Source organism: Amblyomma americanum, chromosome 7, assembly GCF_052857255.1.
Source record: "Amblyomma americanum isolate KBUSLIRL-KWMA chromosome 7, ASM5285725v1, whole genome shotgun sequence".
NCBI classification, from domain to species: domain Eukaryota; kingdom Metazoa; phylum Arthropoda; class Arachnida; order Ixodida; family Ixodidae; genus Amblyomma; species Amblyomma americanum.
This window is the reverse complement of record NC_135503.1, coordinates 153,783,863-153,798,907: the sequence shown is the minus strand read 5'-3', so window position 1 is coordinate 153,798,907 and position 15,045 is coordinate 153,783,863. Positions and strand designations below refer to the sequence as shown.

Below are 15,045 nucleotides of genomic sequence, written 5' to 3'. Positions count from 1 at the left end.
GTTATTAAATTGAGATCGCAGCTTCCTGTAACTAATGTGTGTTCCTCTCAGCCCGGCTTTTTTATTAGCAACTGTGAAGGAAAACTTCCATTCTGAAAGAGGACGACCAACTCGTTACTTGAGCGTACACTAAAGATTCGTGATTCATTTATGTTAGGTAGGGAGGGTTTTCAGACTGCAAATTGTTCAGCACCGAAGTTACGATAGCAGGCGACTCGAGCCGGGACTTGTGCAATAGATAGCGACCGTACTTCATATATTACACTTAGGCCTCGCATCCAGGAACAGGCATTTATGTTCACAGAATGTGGGCATGCAGGACATCGTTTCAGTGAGGGCCACGTTTAGAATCGCTTATCGAGGTTGCAGGCTCTATGTGACGCAGCATGTCTGGTGAGAACAGCACGCGTGCAGTTGCTGATGAAGCGCGGGTAAAGTACTCATGGTGACGACACAGCAAAAGGCCAGAGGAGCACCAGGCCCGTCCAGACGGGCGCTATTCTGGACAGAGGAAGTCGCGTAGGTGCCGCCGGACGGAAACGTTGCTGTACAAATATCGACGCCCCCCCCCACCCCACCCCTCCACCCCCCAAGCCCGCGAATGCACTTTCAAATATTTGCGACCGTAATTGCTCGATGGGTGCATGTACATCAGCACCCCATTACAGTGCGATATAGATGACTTTGTTTAATCGTGAAAAGCAGTGCGCGTCCGTTGAAGACTAGATTCCGTATAGAGGGTAGGTTACACAACTCTCCCAGCAGCGAGCAGTGAACAGAGAAGCCACTTCAGAGGGGAAGGCGTCCAAACTATAGAATACATCGGAGTTGATACTGTTCGAAGCTAGCATTACCCCCTCCAGGCTCTTACTGTATGCAATACTTGTATTTGTTGAGCCCCGAGGAAATACAAAGGAAAGTTTACGGTAACCGAGATGTCAAAATACCATTCAGTACTGGGCGATAGTCTCTTTTGGCGATGGAGGAAAGGCCAAAGGAGCAGATTGCTCTCCCGCTGGTATCTTCACACCGTCGCTGGGGAAGCTCGCACCATCAATGGCAGCTTCTGGTAACGTGACGTTCCAATCAAATGTACTGTAAAGAAGAAAACTGTTCTTTCTTTACTTTCAACGTTAAAAGTTGGGCGTTGTTTCAAAAATAAGTGTTTAAAAGACTACCGGGACAATTAAGGATCTTACGCACGTCTAATACGAAAGCATTGCAATTTTATCGAAATCTTATTGCAGTTCTATTCTAATTCTATTCGATTCCTATTCATATTTCAGTCTGATTCTATTGCAATTTCACTCTGTTGCTTTGCACTTGGTACACTTGTAAGCTGCACTGACATCACACAACACAAAGACGTTGCTGCATTGCGCCTTCACTGAAATGCAGTAAGTACCAGTACTAACTATTACTGGCCAACATTTCGTATTTTCCCGCCTTTGATGACGCCACACAATTTCGACAAATCGGGAGTTTTGTAACGTCACTTTTTACGAGACGCCAGGTTTTCGTATCGACGAGCCCTCTTCATCAGAATCCTCAGCCTGACTACGCCCACTGCAGGGCAAAGGCCAACTCCCATATCTCTCCAATTAACCTTGTTCTTTACCTACTGCAGCCACCGTATCCCCGCAAACTTCTTAATGTCATCCGCCCACTTAACTTTCTGCCGGCCCCTGATACGCTTCCCTTCTCTCGAGATCCATTCCGTTACACTCAAGGACCGGCGGTTGTCATTGAATTACACGCCCTGCCGGAGCCCTGCCATGGTGTAGTACTTGACTACAGCCTTCTATGAGAAAACCAATTAGCCAATTAGACTTTCGCATTAGCAGCAAATATTTACAATATAGTATGTTTTATGAGAAAACTATAACTACCAGAGGGGACTGCATCTCGCTGCGTGGGGAGAGAGGGCGTGTTTTGACTCCATAGTTTTAGCTCCGTTTCCGGAAAAAGTTATCGCGGTGTACAGATCAGTTTCTGCATCGCCTGTTATCGGGATCATACTCAGCAACCATAATTTTTTCAACTGTGTAATAAACTCTATTTACAAAAGAAAAAAACGTCTCTGCGGAGTCTCATTAGGCTCTGAAGTGAGGTCCCATCAAGACAAGTTCGCACTGAATTTCATGAGCTCTCATCTGGTTGCAAACGTGTGGGGGGTGCCGAAGAACAAATGCGAAAATTCTTCACTTTATTGCACGGAAGCCTTTCTTTCACATTGCGCATCGAAACCAGGTGTATTTCCGCCAGCGAGCGGGACGATTACAGGACAGCGAAAGAGGAAAAAGCGAAGAGGTGGTTGCAATGCGGAATACTACGCAGAAGGTGAGACGTTTTTGGTTGTAAACAAGCAAGCTCAGCTCCACCCGTGTGCTGCAAACGTCGTTGCAGAAAGGGCTTTCTTCAGGTACCGTGTACGCGGCGTCAGCAGGCGCAGGAAATGGGATTGTGTTCCGGATACGCGCTGCTCAGATGTGAAGCCTGGCCCTTCTATCTATCCACACGCCGACCGTGCCTTCATAGAGCGTCATCTCTGAAGGGGCAAAAAGCATCCCCCTCATTCCGAGCAATTCAGAACGGAGACTCTCGGTACAAGTGACTACTTTAGTGGAAATATGCAGATACGGGGACGGCACAGAGGTCATTCGCCGTGTCGCTGTGACATTCTGTCTGTGCCGGCGATTGAAAGCCACAAGCGGCGACGACAAGCTTCTCCCCTGAGCGCGTGAGCTGTGCACTGCAAGTCAAAGAGAGGGACGTCCGACCGTGCGGCCTGGGTTACGGAAGCGACGATAGTAGTGCCCTACAGCAGCCACCTCCAATCCACAGAGGCACGAGCTCCGCACCTCATGGCGAGAAGCGGCTGTCAGATTCTGGTTTCCTTTTTCCTCATAGAACGTCTCTCGCGCATTCTGCAAAAGCCCGCTGCGCACTGCGCTTCTTTGGCGATTCTCTGTGTTATATAATTTCCCTCCACGTCTTTCTTACAGCTTTGATTTCATTTCAAAAGGACTGCATCTAGGATCACGTTAAAACATGCTTTGTTTCTGCCAGCCAGGACCACCACGCTGTAACACAGTTATGCATGGATGATATATCAAACCCGGGTACTTCTAATTACTGCCAATGTCGAACACACAGATTAAACGCTTGAAAATACTGTGTAATAGTATAGCAAAGTCGCGCCGTGCATCAAACTCTGGCTTCGGCGGTATTTCGATATGTCGAACTGAGGCAACGTGCCCTTGCAAGTGCTGCTTCTTTAACGACTCTCTTCGATCCCGTTCCGCATGCGCACACTACGTGGCTGCGCGACCTTCGGCAGTGCTGGCAGAGCTAGCGCTGTGAAACCGTTTGACAAGGTGAACGCGGGATGGGTGGAATTCAGTCTGACCCTCATTTGCCTCGCCACATTGCCATCACACGGTTTAACCAACCTGACTAAATCGTAGCGCCGGCACTCGCCTGACGTGCTTGGCTTACTTTGCAGCCAAAAGCGTAGCAGAGATTAGCTCTAAATTTTAATGCACTGGCAACAAGGTTAGACAAGTTATTATAGGCAGTAGCTAGTTAAAAAAAAAAGTCCTCTGCGGCTTCGATGCGCAGCAGCCTAGGCCTAGCAACGCCTGACGAGCAGTGCCCTCCCAGCCGGCGGGAGGCCTGTCGCGGCAAGAAGCGTGCCACTTGCGTAGGTGCAATGTATCCTTGGTTCTAGGCTAGAGCTATGCTTATGTGTTGCCATTTTTTATTTTTCGTGTTATCGATATATCGATCAATTTTGCGATCCCCTTAGAGTTCTATATATCAGAGTTAAAATGTAGTTCGTCGCTTGAAGTAGCTTCGAGGCACTAATGTATCACATAACTTTGTGAGTGTGCAGTGCCAAATTAGTGAATTGGCCAGTATCATCGGATATTGCAGCATGGTCGCAGAGTTGCCGGCCTCAGTTGTGTGCAGCTTTCTGCTCAACCAATTTGAACAGTCTGCTCGTGCAGCCCTTGTTGCCAACCAGCTTGAATATTCCACTTATGTGGACGAAATACGAGAGATTAAGCAGCAACGGTTCTCTGTAATAACGCAGGATACTTTAAATGTCTCTAGTAAGAATAGTGGAACAAACTCGGAAACGTTGAAATAAGCAGCATTCATACTAGAAAACCGAGGTAAGCACATTCAAAGGATTAAACATAGGTAATTCACTTCCCCCTTTATTTTTGGGTAATAACGTTTGAGAGTGAACGAAACCGCAGACATCGTCGAGACTATGCCTTGAAATGGGTGCTGTCTGCCCTGAACGCTGTTCCAAGCTGCGGCGCAATATCTGCAGCTCTAATCATCTGTTCTCTGTTTCTGCGCAAAACAACATTTCATAGATGCCTTAACAACTCCAACCATCAGCAAATCACAATTCTACTACAGCTAAACCTATAAGTTACTGCAGTACGGACCGCCCTGTTTAACGTTAGCAGCAAGTGTTATGACGCACGTAAAATGTAAGGAGGAGTTTGATCTTTGTGCAGCTTGGATGGCAATGTTATCGTGATCGAACACTATACCGCATCCCTCTGGAAATAAGACACAAAACGGGTAGTGATAAGGTTGCACAAAAGCATGCTCCATTGCGGCTATTGAACTGGGAAAATCGCGGAACTGAAGCAACAGTAGCTGTGTTTTAAATATCACCTGATTCATAAATTATTCTTCAAATCCAAGAGTACAATTAGGCGCCACAAAAAGAGTAATCCCAAAGAAAACGCTACGCAGCTTCGATTGCGCTAAACAAGCTCAAATACAGTATTTAAGAGAGCCCCAAAGAGGCAGTGTCTAAGGCACGTTCGAATCGTTCTTTTCGAGTGAAAATTAACACCGCAAGTTAACGATAGAATGCTTCCACGTGGAGATAGATCACAGAGTAGCACCGGGAACATACGTAAGCCCGATAAAGCTTTAACGTCGTAAGGCGCTCCATTTTGCGCGACAATTGCTAAAAGAAAGTATTCAAGGACACGTGCGACGATTGTGCTCCTTTCCACAAGACTTGAGGAGCCAGCCGACCTGCCATCTGGAGCCCCTGCGATTGAAAATATCATCGCAGCCGAAAACCCAGAACTCCGTGACCCACACATAAGTGTCAGCACCAGGATAGAAGAGTGGCCCCAGCAACACTGGAAATCTGCAGCCTGCAAGACGGTCGACACAACGAGAACCTAAAACGAGCCATGAGTGAGCCACCCAGCCGATTGGAGAAAGTTACGTCAACACAGGAAGCTACAGCGAATGCACTATTTGTTTAACGGTAGTGGAAGGTCCCGCACGATTCGACGATGGCCCTCATAGACAGATCTGTGTCGATAAGATGCTTTCACTTGGCTCCTTCTTGCAATTCTGCGCAGTGATTTAGCGCAAGCAGATCTAATGTGATTGATTGGTTGAAACTACGTTCATTCGACTTCGTTGCGTCTAGAGACGCTGCGGTGGAGGGAAAGGGCGGGGGAAGTTTAACGTCTGAGTCTTACCCTTCACTGAAGCGCTCGCGCCAGGCTGAACTGTCGCAACTGGAGCCAGAGAACTGAGTGGCTTTGGAGCTAAGCTCAAGGGTATAACAGTAATAAAAAGCTGAGTAACGACCGTTGACTTTTACTCGAATTTCGCAGCTCCGCAGCTGAGGTTATAACTGGACCAGGAAAGTAAAAAGGAAATATCCTAATATCAAACCTGATTGCTAGTTTTTGGCAAGGTCTGGGTTATCCTACGACTGTGCACGAGGTGAACACGACCGCATTCGCTGCTCCTTTTGTGGTGGCGTACGACGAAAGCCCCTGTAACGTGACGGCGAAGTAATGGACCACTACCGTAGTAAAGGTAAAGACGCTTATAGACGTCTGGACCAGCGCCAAGTTTTGGTTCATTCCCGAAAGCTAGCCGTGTGCTTTATTGTCCGTGGCCACCCAGCGAATCCGAACGCATAAGCGCATCTTCAGCGCACAGCTGACAGCAGGTGACTTAAGCGAGAGTTAGCGCTAGTTTATAGTGGTTTCACGCAACTGTTTCAGACGATTTCAATTTAACCCGGTTTGTGTTATTTGTTAAGTCTACCAGTTCAACATAAGCTACGAGGAAAGAGCTAAAGGTTCGCTGCGTTCATATTAGCCTCTCCTTAGGCCGTTTGGAAAACTGCCAATGTTTTTACTTTTAGCCGCCAAAAAAGACTACATTAATGGTCCAAAAGTCACATTTTCCGCACTCAATTTTCATGACCCTCACACTTCTGTAACACCCACAGCAATCGAAATCTGCGTTTTATAACTCCACTGAGCGCATATGCGCTTACGATAGACCATGCATGAAATGCACGAAAATCGTGTCCCGCATGAAGAATTGAGAGAGGGATAATGGCAAGTCACTGCGAAAGCTAAGCGGAAGCTTGTGCGCCTTCTTTCAAAGACGCGATTTCTGTCTCACAGGTTCCAGGTTTGTCGGACATGTCCTAGGTTTGCGAAGATCGCTGAACGCACTGAAAGGTTGAGTACTTCTCTACAATAACCACTTCTGCAACAAGTTCCAAACAGTTAGGGGCACAGCACACTGCTGGCGCGAGATTTTGAGCGGGAGCGAGACATTATTGCACGCTTGAGAGATCAGCATAACTGTGAGAACGTTGTAGGAAAAAAGAAAAATAAGAGATTGGAGTGGTGACTCGTTCAGATCTTTGAGCTGAAGATTCATGACTTCACAAGACACAGCCTGTCCATCGCGACGAGAACAAGTGTGACCTTCAACATGCGTTAATCGCAATGGTCTGCCTATGAACCATGTGACCTTGTACACACCTTGTGCAAACCCGCTGCCAACGTGCGACTTCTGTGCCTGTGGAGTTGTGTAGTCTTTTCGAAATGCTTTCAGCGCGAGGTGGACGCCAGTGCAGAATTCCAAACCAGTATGTCGCCTTGGCACTGCCAAAATTTATTGCGGGTGCGCCCATCTTCCATTCGCAGGTGGAGTGTGCGTGGTATGAAACGTATGCTCAGATGTGTTTCTGTGCACATCGATCTATTTTTCTCCTGCTCACAGGACAAAGGTACGCGTACTGCGGCACTACCAGTGAATCTCAAACTGCATGGCGGTTCGGCTCCCTCAAGCTTTAAAATGACTTACCGAAAGACCATGCAAGAGCTCAACAATGAGAGAAATATTTAAATCAGACGCTCAAACAAAAATAAATATGATATAAGCCGTTCGACAAGTTCCAGCTTCCAACTTGAAGCACGCAGGGAAAGCCAATGGTGCATATCTTGCCCGAGCTGCTAAAATCAACAGAAACGCTTTGACGGAGCAAATGTTATAGTTAGAAACCAGCAGCGAAGTTGCCCAAGACATAACGCTAGGCTATTTGGTCTACGCAGACCAACTTCTTTGCCCGTTCCTTTCAAACAGACAAACAAACAACTCGCGTGACGTGCTGATATGACTTACTGCCTGTCAAACTCTCCTTCTATGGGTTAGACAAATATATATGTGCTGATCTGTGCAAAACTATATACACGACGTAGGTTCGTTGGTGCCTTTTTATTTAACAAATATAATGGACCGAATGGCTGTGACTTAGTTCAGCACGAGTTTTTAATGCAAGGTACCAGACATCACAGACAGAAGAGAGCGAAATATGTCGGTCTGAAAGTGGCAAGCAGTAACGACTTAGGACTTTTTTCTTTCCTGGTTACTTATTCACTGTAGGAACAAATAAGTAGCGAGTCTGAACGAAAAAGCACTGTGCACAAGAAAGTCCCCACCATATGAAAAATAATGCTCCTTTTGAATCGCCTCGTATGTAAAACATCCTGCACGTGCTTCAACGCAGGCGTGTGGTGAAATTTATCAGTACATGCGGCATTATATGGCACCTGTGCCATAGATGCGGCAGATGATTCATATTGCGCAATTCGTGGAAGCATGGTAACTTATCTTTGTACCTCTTGCACGCGACAGCACCATTTGCCACGCGCTAGAAAGAGCACACTTGAGTAAGCAGCAACAAAAAACACTTATTCAGTTCGCGCGTGCATAATGTAAGTAGAAGTAAAGAGTCAGCACCTGTGTGCCAAGTAGACCAGAGAAGTGCATTCATAATAGCGCAAAAACAAAAGCGCTACCGATTCTTTTGATTGGTTAATCATTATTTTGCTCCTTTACCGTTCGCACCAGCCGCATGTGACACTAGGCCTATAACCCAGCGAGCATTTTTAGACCCGCTCTGCGATTTCGGCTGCGACTGACCTACCGCAAAAGAACCACCAGGGAAACTGTCCAAAAGTACTGAAAGGCTTCCATTTGAAACAACTCTACCTAGCTACAATAAATATTTAAGGAAATCTTGGGGCCCATTTTATATATGCCAGAAACCCTCCGCCTTTAGCCGCGTTGAGTATGTACTAAACAAACGAAGAGGAGGAAAAATAAAAGTGGTAAGAAAACATGATGTCGTCCTTATCACAAACACACACGCACATAATTGAATATCTGTGCATTAGCTTTCGGCATTGACAAGCACCATCATCACAAACCATTCAGGCTATCGGAATGTTTGGCTGCGTGGAGTTCCGTGTAGTGAGCCGACAAGGCTGCAACTACAATGAGCGTTGCTTCTGTGTTCTCCCGCGGTTTGACGGTCCAGTATCGGCCACAGTAGTAACAAGTCATCCTACGAGCAATTAGCGCGGAAAGATTCAGGACAGTGGTGGTGCAAAACAGACAGTGCCGCTGTGCCTAACGAAGCTGCCTAGAACACAACACGACATGTTCTCCTTTAAAACTTGAATGAGAACCAATGTACGTAGATTTTCAACCGGAATTCGTGCGTGCTGAACAGAAAAAAGGAAGGTTAATCATACTTTTTCTGCAAATCTGTTGCCACGCATGTGTGGCCACTGAATGAGCATTAAAAAAATTCTAGCTCACCGTTTTCTAGAATGCACCTGGAAGCGGTGGGATGATCGCAAAAAATCAGGATGCTTCCCCGAATCATAGTGGGCAAAGAAAGGGAATCACAATGCAAGCTGTGCCGGACACGTCAGAGTGGTCGAACAAGTGAAGGTGCTCATCTGAAACATCGCGTTGTCACGGGCCTCCCGTAAATCGCGTCTCGGGCAACAACGTGCGCTAGGATGCGTGCAGGTATCGGTCGCCGGGCGGCACGAGCGCCGACCTCCGGTGGCGGCGGTGGCCGCCGGGAGACGACGTCCCGCGTCCCGGCCCGCTGATCAGGCGGATGACACGTTGTGAAGCGTCGGCCTGAGGAGGGCGGCCGTCTCGGTGACGGACACGGTGACTACGCTCACGTCTTCCTCCTCGGCTCCGCTCGGCTCGTCGTCGCTGGCCGCCGCGCTCTCCGATGTGCTGGCCACCGACGAAGAGGCCGCCGCGGGTGGAGGCCGCGCCTCCATCACGGGCCTCTGCTGGTTGCGGCGCCGCAGCCGCGCGCCCAGGTCCGAGTTTCCGCGCTGCATGACGGTGGGCCGCTCGAACGTCTTCGTCACGGGCGTGTTCGGCTCGCTGCACTGCTTGTCGACTAGCGCGGGCCGCGCCGCCGGCGCGCTCGCTGGTTGGGCCGGCTGGGCCGGCGGCTGTGGCGGCGCAGGCGGCGGCGGCGACGGCGCCATGGACGGCGCTGCCGACGGTGGCGGCGGTGGCGGCGGCTGGTGACGCAGGCTGAGCCCCGGCGGAGGCACCGCGGGCACCGCGAAGAGCCGGGCCCGGTCCTCCACGTACATCTCCATCAGCTGGTCCAGCTTGGACTCGATGTCCTCCACCTGCGCGCCAAAGAATAATGAGGGGTGGTGGCCCATGACAGGGAGTCCACCTGAAAGGCTGGGTCACGGAACTCAGCGAAGTTTCTCTACGCATTACTGCGCTCGTAATGTCGTCTTGTCTATGTGTCGTCTTTTTTAGCGCAAAAAACTTGCCATGCCCCAGAAGCGCAGGCCTTGAAGCCGCATGAGACTTTCTGGCCGAAAAAGAAATAACCACCCACTTTATTGCAGTGCTGACGTGTATGGGGCGCCCGAGTCATTAACTACGAAAGTATCCTTCCAGCAGAACCTATTGTTCTTGATGTTAGGCGTCGGTCACCGAGTTAACACGACAGACATAGAGCCTCTGCCAAACGTAGCCGGGCAACTTCTTGCTTCTTGAGTAACCGGGCTTGCTTCTTCGCCGTGTAGCGGGTTACTTATGGCACCTGTTCAGCATTAAATTTGTGAAAACGAAGCGGAACCTTTCACTTCACATTGTGAATCCTTTTGGTCTTTAGTGGGGCCGTAAGGTCCTCACTGTACACTGCTGAGAAGCACACTTGCCTGGTTAATTTTGACAAATACGGTACGTGTACACTGGTAGGACATGACTTCTTTTAGTCCCTAGATGTCCGGAAATTTGTTCGCTACGGAGACCAACTATAAGACGCAAGAACATGAAGTCACTCTCAAAGTTAGGCTACAGAGAACACAAATACGCTCGGATGTAGATGGTTAGGCAGCCATGATGGCTGTTTGTAGACCACCGTTCGCGACACGCAGAGGTCGGGACTTCATATCTCACCGGCATCGTATTGTCACATGGTGGTGAGAATCGCGTGCACCGTATTTGTGCCCGGCTGTCGGTTCATCGGGTGAAGCACGAAAAATTTATTCTAGAAGGTTATTAGGATCGACCGCAAGGTAAGTGTCCTTGTTAGACGCAAAGTTATCCACAACGATTCCGTTTAGCAGACAGAATGAGGACAGTCTCAGCTTGAATTCTGCAAGGGGTGAAGAAGCGTTTTTTTTCAATACTCGAATAGACGTCGTAGGTCGGAGGCCAGAGTGTTGGTATTGCGCTTAAGGGCTTCAGCAAAACTTGTTGGGATAGTTGAAATGGTATGCCATGATCTCAACTTCTGTCCGTGTCGGCCTCCTTGTTTCTTGTCCGTTGTTCTTTTTGCGCTGGTTCTTCTTAGCTTAAGTGCTGCTGCTGATAGATCTTAGGAGGTGCCGTCATGGTCGTCTTTCGCAGGTGCGTCGACAAGCACTCGTGACAGACAGTCGACGTTGGAATGCTTGCGTCCGGACTTAACTACGGCGACGTCTGTTGCATCCGCGCATTGCGGTCTGTGTCCGCGTTCGTTCTATGCAATGCAGGTTGCAACGCTCGCGTTTCATGCAGCGTTGTTGCTGGCGTTCAGTACGACTGCCCCTCACCCTGTGCCTATATAATTGTCATGTAGGTAGCGTTCGGTAAGGTGTACTGACTGACCAATGCGTCAGTAATGCGTGTGTGCCTGTTTTTTCTATCGGCTTTAAATAAAGCCCTTTCGCGAAGCCAACGCCTTCTCAGTAGGTGAAACAACGCCCACCTCTTCCGAGTCGTAGGCTACAGCGAGTGAGGTGGCCCGGGGGTCTTTCAAATAAGCAAGCCAGCATAACTTGTGCGAGTGACTGACAACCCTAAATGGTTCCCTAAATGCATGGACAGAATTTCAATGTAGCCCGTATGCACTCTCTTTCCGTCGTTTAGTAGTTAGCCTTTGACGGCGAGCGACTCACGGTAACTGGCTCTCTTCCTTAGGACGATGAGCCTCCGAGCCCAAGCTGCTCGCGTCCGTACGGATCTCGGAAGCTGCCGAGGACTGGCGGTTGGTGAAAACAGCGTTGAAATTTCTAGAAGGCTTTAATTTGTCGAGTTTGCAATCCGAACGGGACAAATATCTGCTTTTGTAAGGTGTGTCAGGGGCTCGGCGATGCGCGAAAGCACCTTCACAAGCCGGCGGTAATGGACACAAAGTCCCAAAAATCTTCGTAAGGTTTTCTTCTCCCCTGGCTGTAAGAATTGTGCTAGAGCACCCATCTTCTGTTGATCTGGGCGTACGTCATCCTTGCTTACGATGTGACTCAGGAAGAGCAGATCCTGTGACACTTCCCCGGTTTCAAGGTTAGCCCTGAGGACTTCAGTGCGTACAGTAATGCCTTTTCAAGTGCTCGTCAAGATTGAAATGACGACAAACATGTTATGTCAGTACTCTAAACAAATCTGCTACTTCAGGCCTACCAGTACTCTACCCACTAAAAGCTCAAACGTCGCTGGCGCGGAGCAAAGGCTAAATGGTATTATCTTGAACTCGAAGAGCTCATCCGACATTTTTAATCTGGTCTTCTTTCGATCTCTCTCATTGACTTCAATTTCCCAGTAGCCGTTTTTGGGGTTCGTCGTACCATGCACTGCTTAGCCGGTCAAGAGTGTCGACGATGCGTAAGAGAGTGTAGGCATGATCCTACGCTATCTTGTTGAAGCGACGGTCACCGGTGACTCCGCGGGTCTTTGACGGTTCAATGTCGTTTTCGCGCAAAATTTCGTCCAGTTGGTGCCGGATGTCCTGAAGTTCTCGCGGTGACACAAGCTAGGGCCTTTGGAAGAAACGTCTGGCGTGTTCGTCGGTTACAAATCGATGCTTCGTAATTCGGTGTTTGCGGACGTTTGACGACAACGAAAACCAGAATCAGAAACTTCAAGAACACTGCAGATCTGTACTTGTCTGTTCTGTGGCAGTGCCAAATTGATGACGAAGGTGGGCGTTTGATCTTGGTTAGGTGAGTCTGCTGCGGATCGGTCGGAGATGGCAAAGGCTTCCCGACTGCTCGGTTAGTTTGCCCAAAAAACCAATCGCCGTGCTCGGTCAAGGTGTCAGTATTCTTGACTAAATTTTGTTACTGGCGCCTCAGCTGTGTTGTTCGTGCTTGCGGCAACTTTCAGCCGGTATTTCAGCGTTTTTCCTGCTTCCTACGCTGCGCACAGCAAGAATTCCGACTCCGGCAGTGTACGTTCCCTTTGTCGCGAGTAAAGTGGATATCAATAGACGATCTCTTGAGTTGGAAACGTTCGCAGTGTGTCGACGTGAACCCCTTTGCATGTGCGTACACGAACTACAACAGACGAACAAATATACAGGGGGCCACTTAAGTCTCCTTACTGCTATTATAGCGAAAGCATTGTGCATTAATGCTGCTTCCGTTGGCACGTTTGTGGTTGGTGATGTTTGTGGTATTCCGCGCGTTTGTGTAACTTAGTTCGAGTTGGCCACCAGACTGCGCACCATTAGGAGCTCCGTGGGTTAATGCCGGTATATGCAAAATTGGTCACTCTCTACTTAACATTCATACATGGCGGCGAGGTTTCGTACCACTGCCAGGGAAGTGGCGCAGCATTTAAGTAATGTGCGCACTGCGCAGGCAGGTGGCTGTTCCCGTCACAGCCACTCGTAGAAATTGTGCGACCCTTGTTGCTCTTCCTGAGTAAGTTCTCGCGCAGCTTACCCGAGTTATTATCCGAGCTTACACAAGCATTCTCCCATTTGCTACAGATTGCACGACGCTCCTCCGAGCTTACCCGAGCTTCCTGCCATTGGCTGCAACTTGCGCGGCGCTCCTCCGAACTTGCCCGAGCATACCAAAGTTACTTTAGGACAGAAAGTGTGAAAAGTTTCTGTACACGCCTCGGATGAGGAAAGTAGTGCGTACGCTTTAATCATATGCAAGACGTGCGCCGCTTAGTTTGACATGGACGGTGCTAAAGATAACACGAACGGTTAAGCGTTAAGGCTAAGCGTAAAAAAATTGGAGGACGCTTAAGCTTCGTCTTTAAGAGTGAGACGCGGCAGTGTGTCGATGCGTTGCCTACGGGTACACGGGACGCCATCACCCTTTCGGCGCGACGCGTGGCCCGTCCGACAATTTAAGGAAAGAACGCCTGTCTCACATATCTCGGCGGACACCCGAGCCGGGCCGTAAGGAAAGGAAATGAAATGAACAATTGCTTTTAAGAAAAGGAAATGACGCCTGTCTCACATTTCTCGCTGGACACCCGGATCGCGCCGTAAGGGAAGGAAAAATCGATCGATCGATGGAGCAATCAATCAATCAACATATAAATTAATCAATTATTCGATCGATCGATCGATGGAGCAATCAATCAATCAACATATAAATTAATCAATTATTCGATCGATCGATCGATCGATCAACCAATCAATTAATCAATCAATCCTTAACGCTGTCGCGTTAAAATCCCTTCCCACACGGCGCGGTTTTTTCGTGCACGGCCAAAAACGCCGACGTCGACGACACAGGATTTTCTGCGACGCGAGCTCCTTAACGCTGTCGCGTTAAAAATTGCGCTTAACCGTCCGTGTAGTCTTCAACCCTGTCCTTTTCAATCTAAGCAGCGCACGTCTTGCATATGATCATCTTCCAACCATCCCAATCTCAAGCACCTCGCATTAATGAATTGGTCCAGACATAAAGGTAGCCACGTACTTTCTCAAATTTACTTTTTATCGTGCCGAAAATAGCCGCTAAGGAAGTCTATGAGGCTCATCACAGCACACTACGTCAAATCGCGCTTGTCTCCGACCACGGCTTTTCTTGCCATCCGCGTCCACATGTCGACAGAGACGCTCAGAAGCATTGATTGCGTATGTCACACTGCAAACAGCAGTCCTTGTTGATTTTGAAGCGCGTGCGACGACTGCAGTCGGGGAAATGAGCCCTTGAAACAGTGAAACCTGGAAGCGCTCTAAGACGCTACCGCCGAGCCGGAGGCAGCCATCTTGAACTAACCAGAAAACCCGAAAAGTTTCCGTACGTACGACGCTCAAGAGCCGCTCCGCTGACCCGCTAGCGGGTGAGCGTACTGCGCATGCTTACTTAGCGCTCGCTCCGCTCAGCCCTGGAGTGGACAGTAAAACCGGTCAGCTAAAACTGTCTAATGTGGCCTCCAGCGGTGCAGATTTGCGGGCCGTCTTAAGTGGTTTCGACCTTCTTCAGCTGCGTGCCGAATGTTCCAGTCATCATAGAACAGTAGGCTGCTGTATCAACCACAGCAGTAACATTACGGGTGTCAAGAGTCACTTCGAGATCGGAGGTTATCGCAGTCGTTATGAGTCTCAGTGTAGGATCAGCTATTCGGGGGGGGGGGGGGGGGGGGTGTTGGTGCGTTTTGTCGTGA

The 15,045-nt window shown here is 49.0% G+C and overlaps 1 protein-coding gene across 1 annotated transcript in view; it reads right to left on the bottom strand.

Moving 5' to 3' along the window:
- Positions 1–602: 602 nt before the first annotated feature.
- The window catches only part of LOC144096694 (potassium voltage-gated channel subfamily KQT member 1-like), a 372,193-nt gene continuing 357,750 nt past the window's right edge, over positions 603–15,045 (bottom strand). Inside the window, exon 13 of the mRNA XM_077629534.1 lies at positions 603–9,821. Coding sequence (XP_077485660.1) covers positions 9,273–9,821 — 549 coding nt within the window. The 3' untranslated portion in view covers positions 603–9,272. The remainder of the gene's footprint in view (positions 9,822–15,045) is intronic.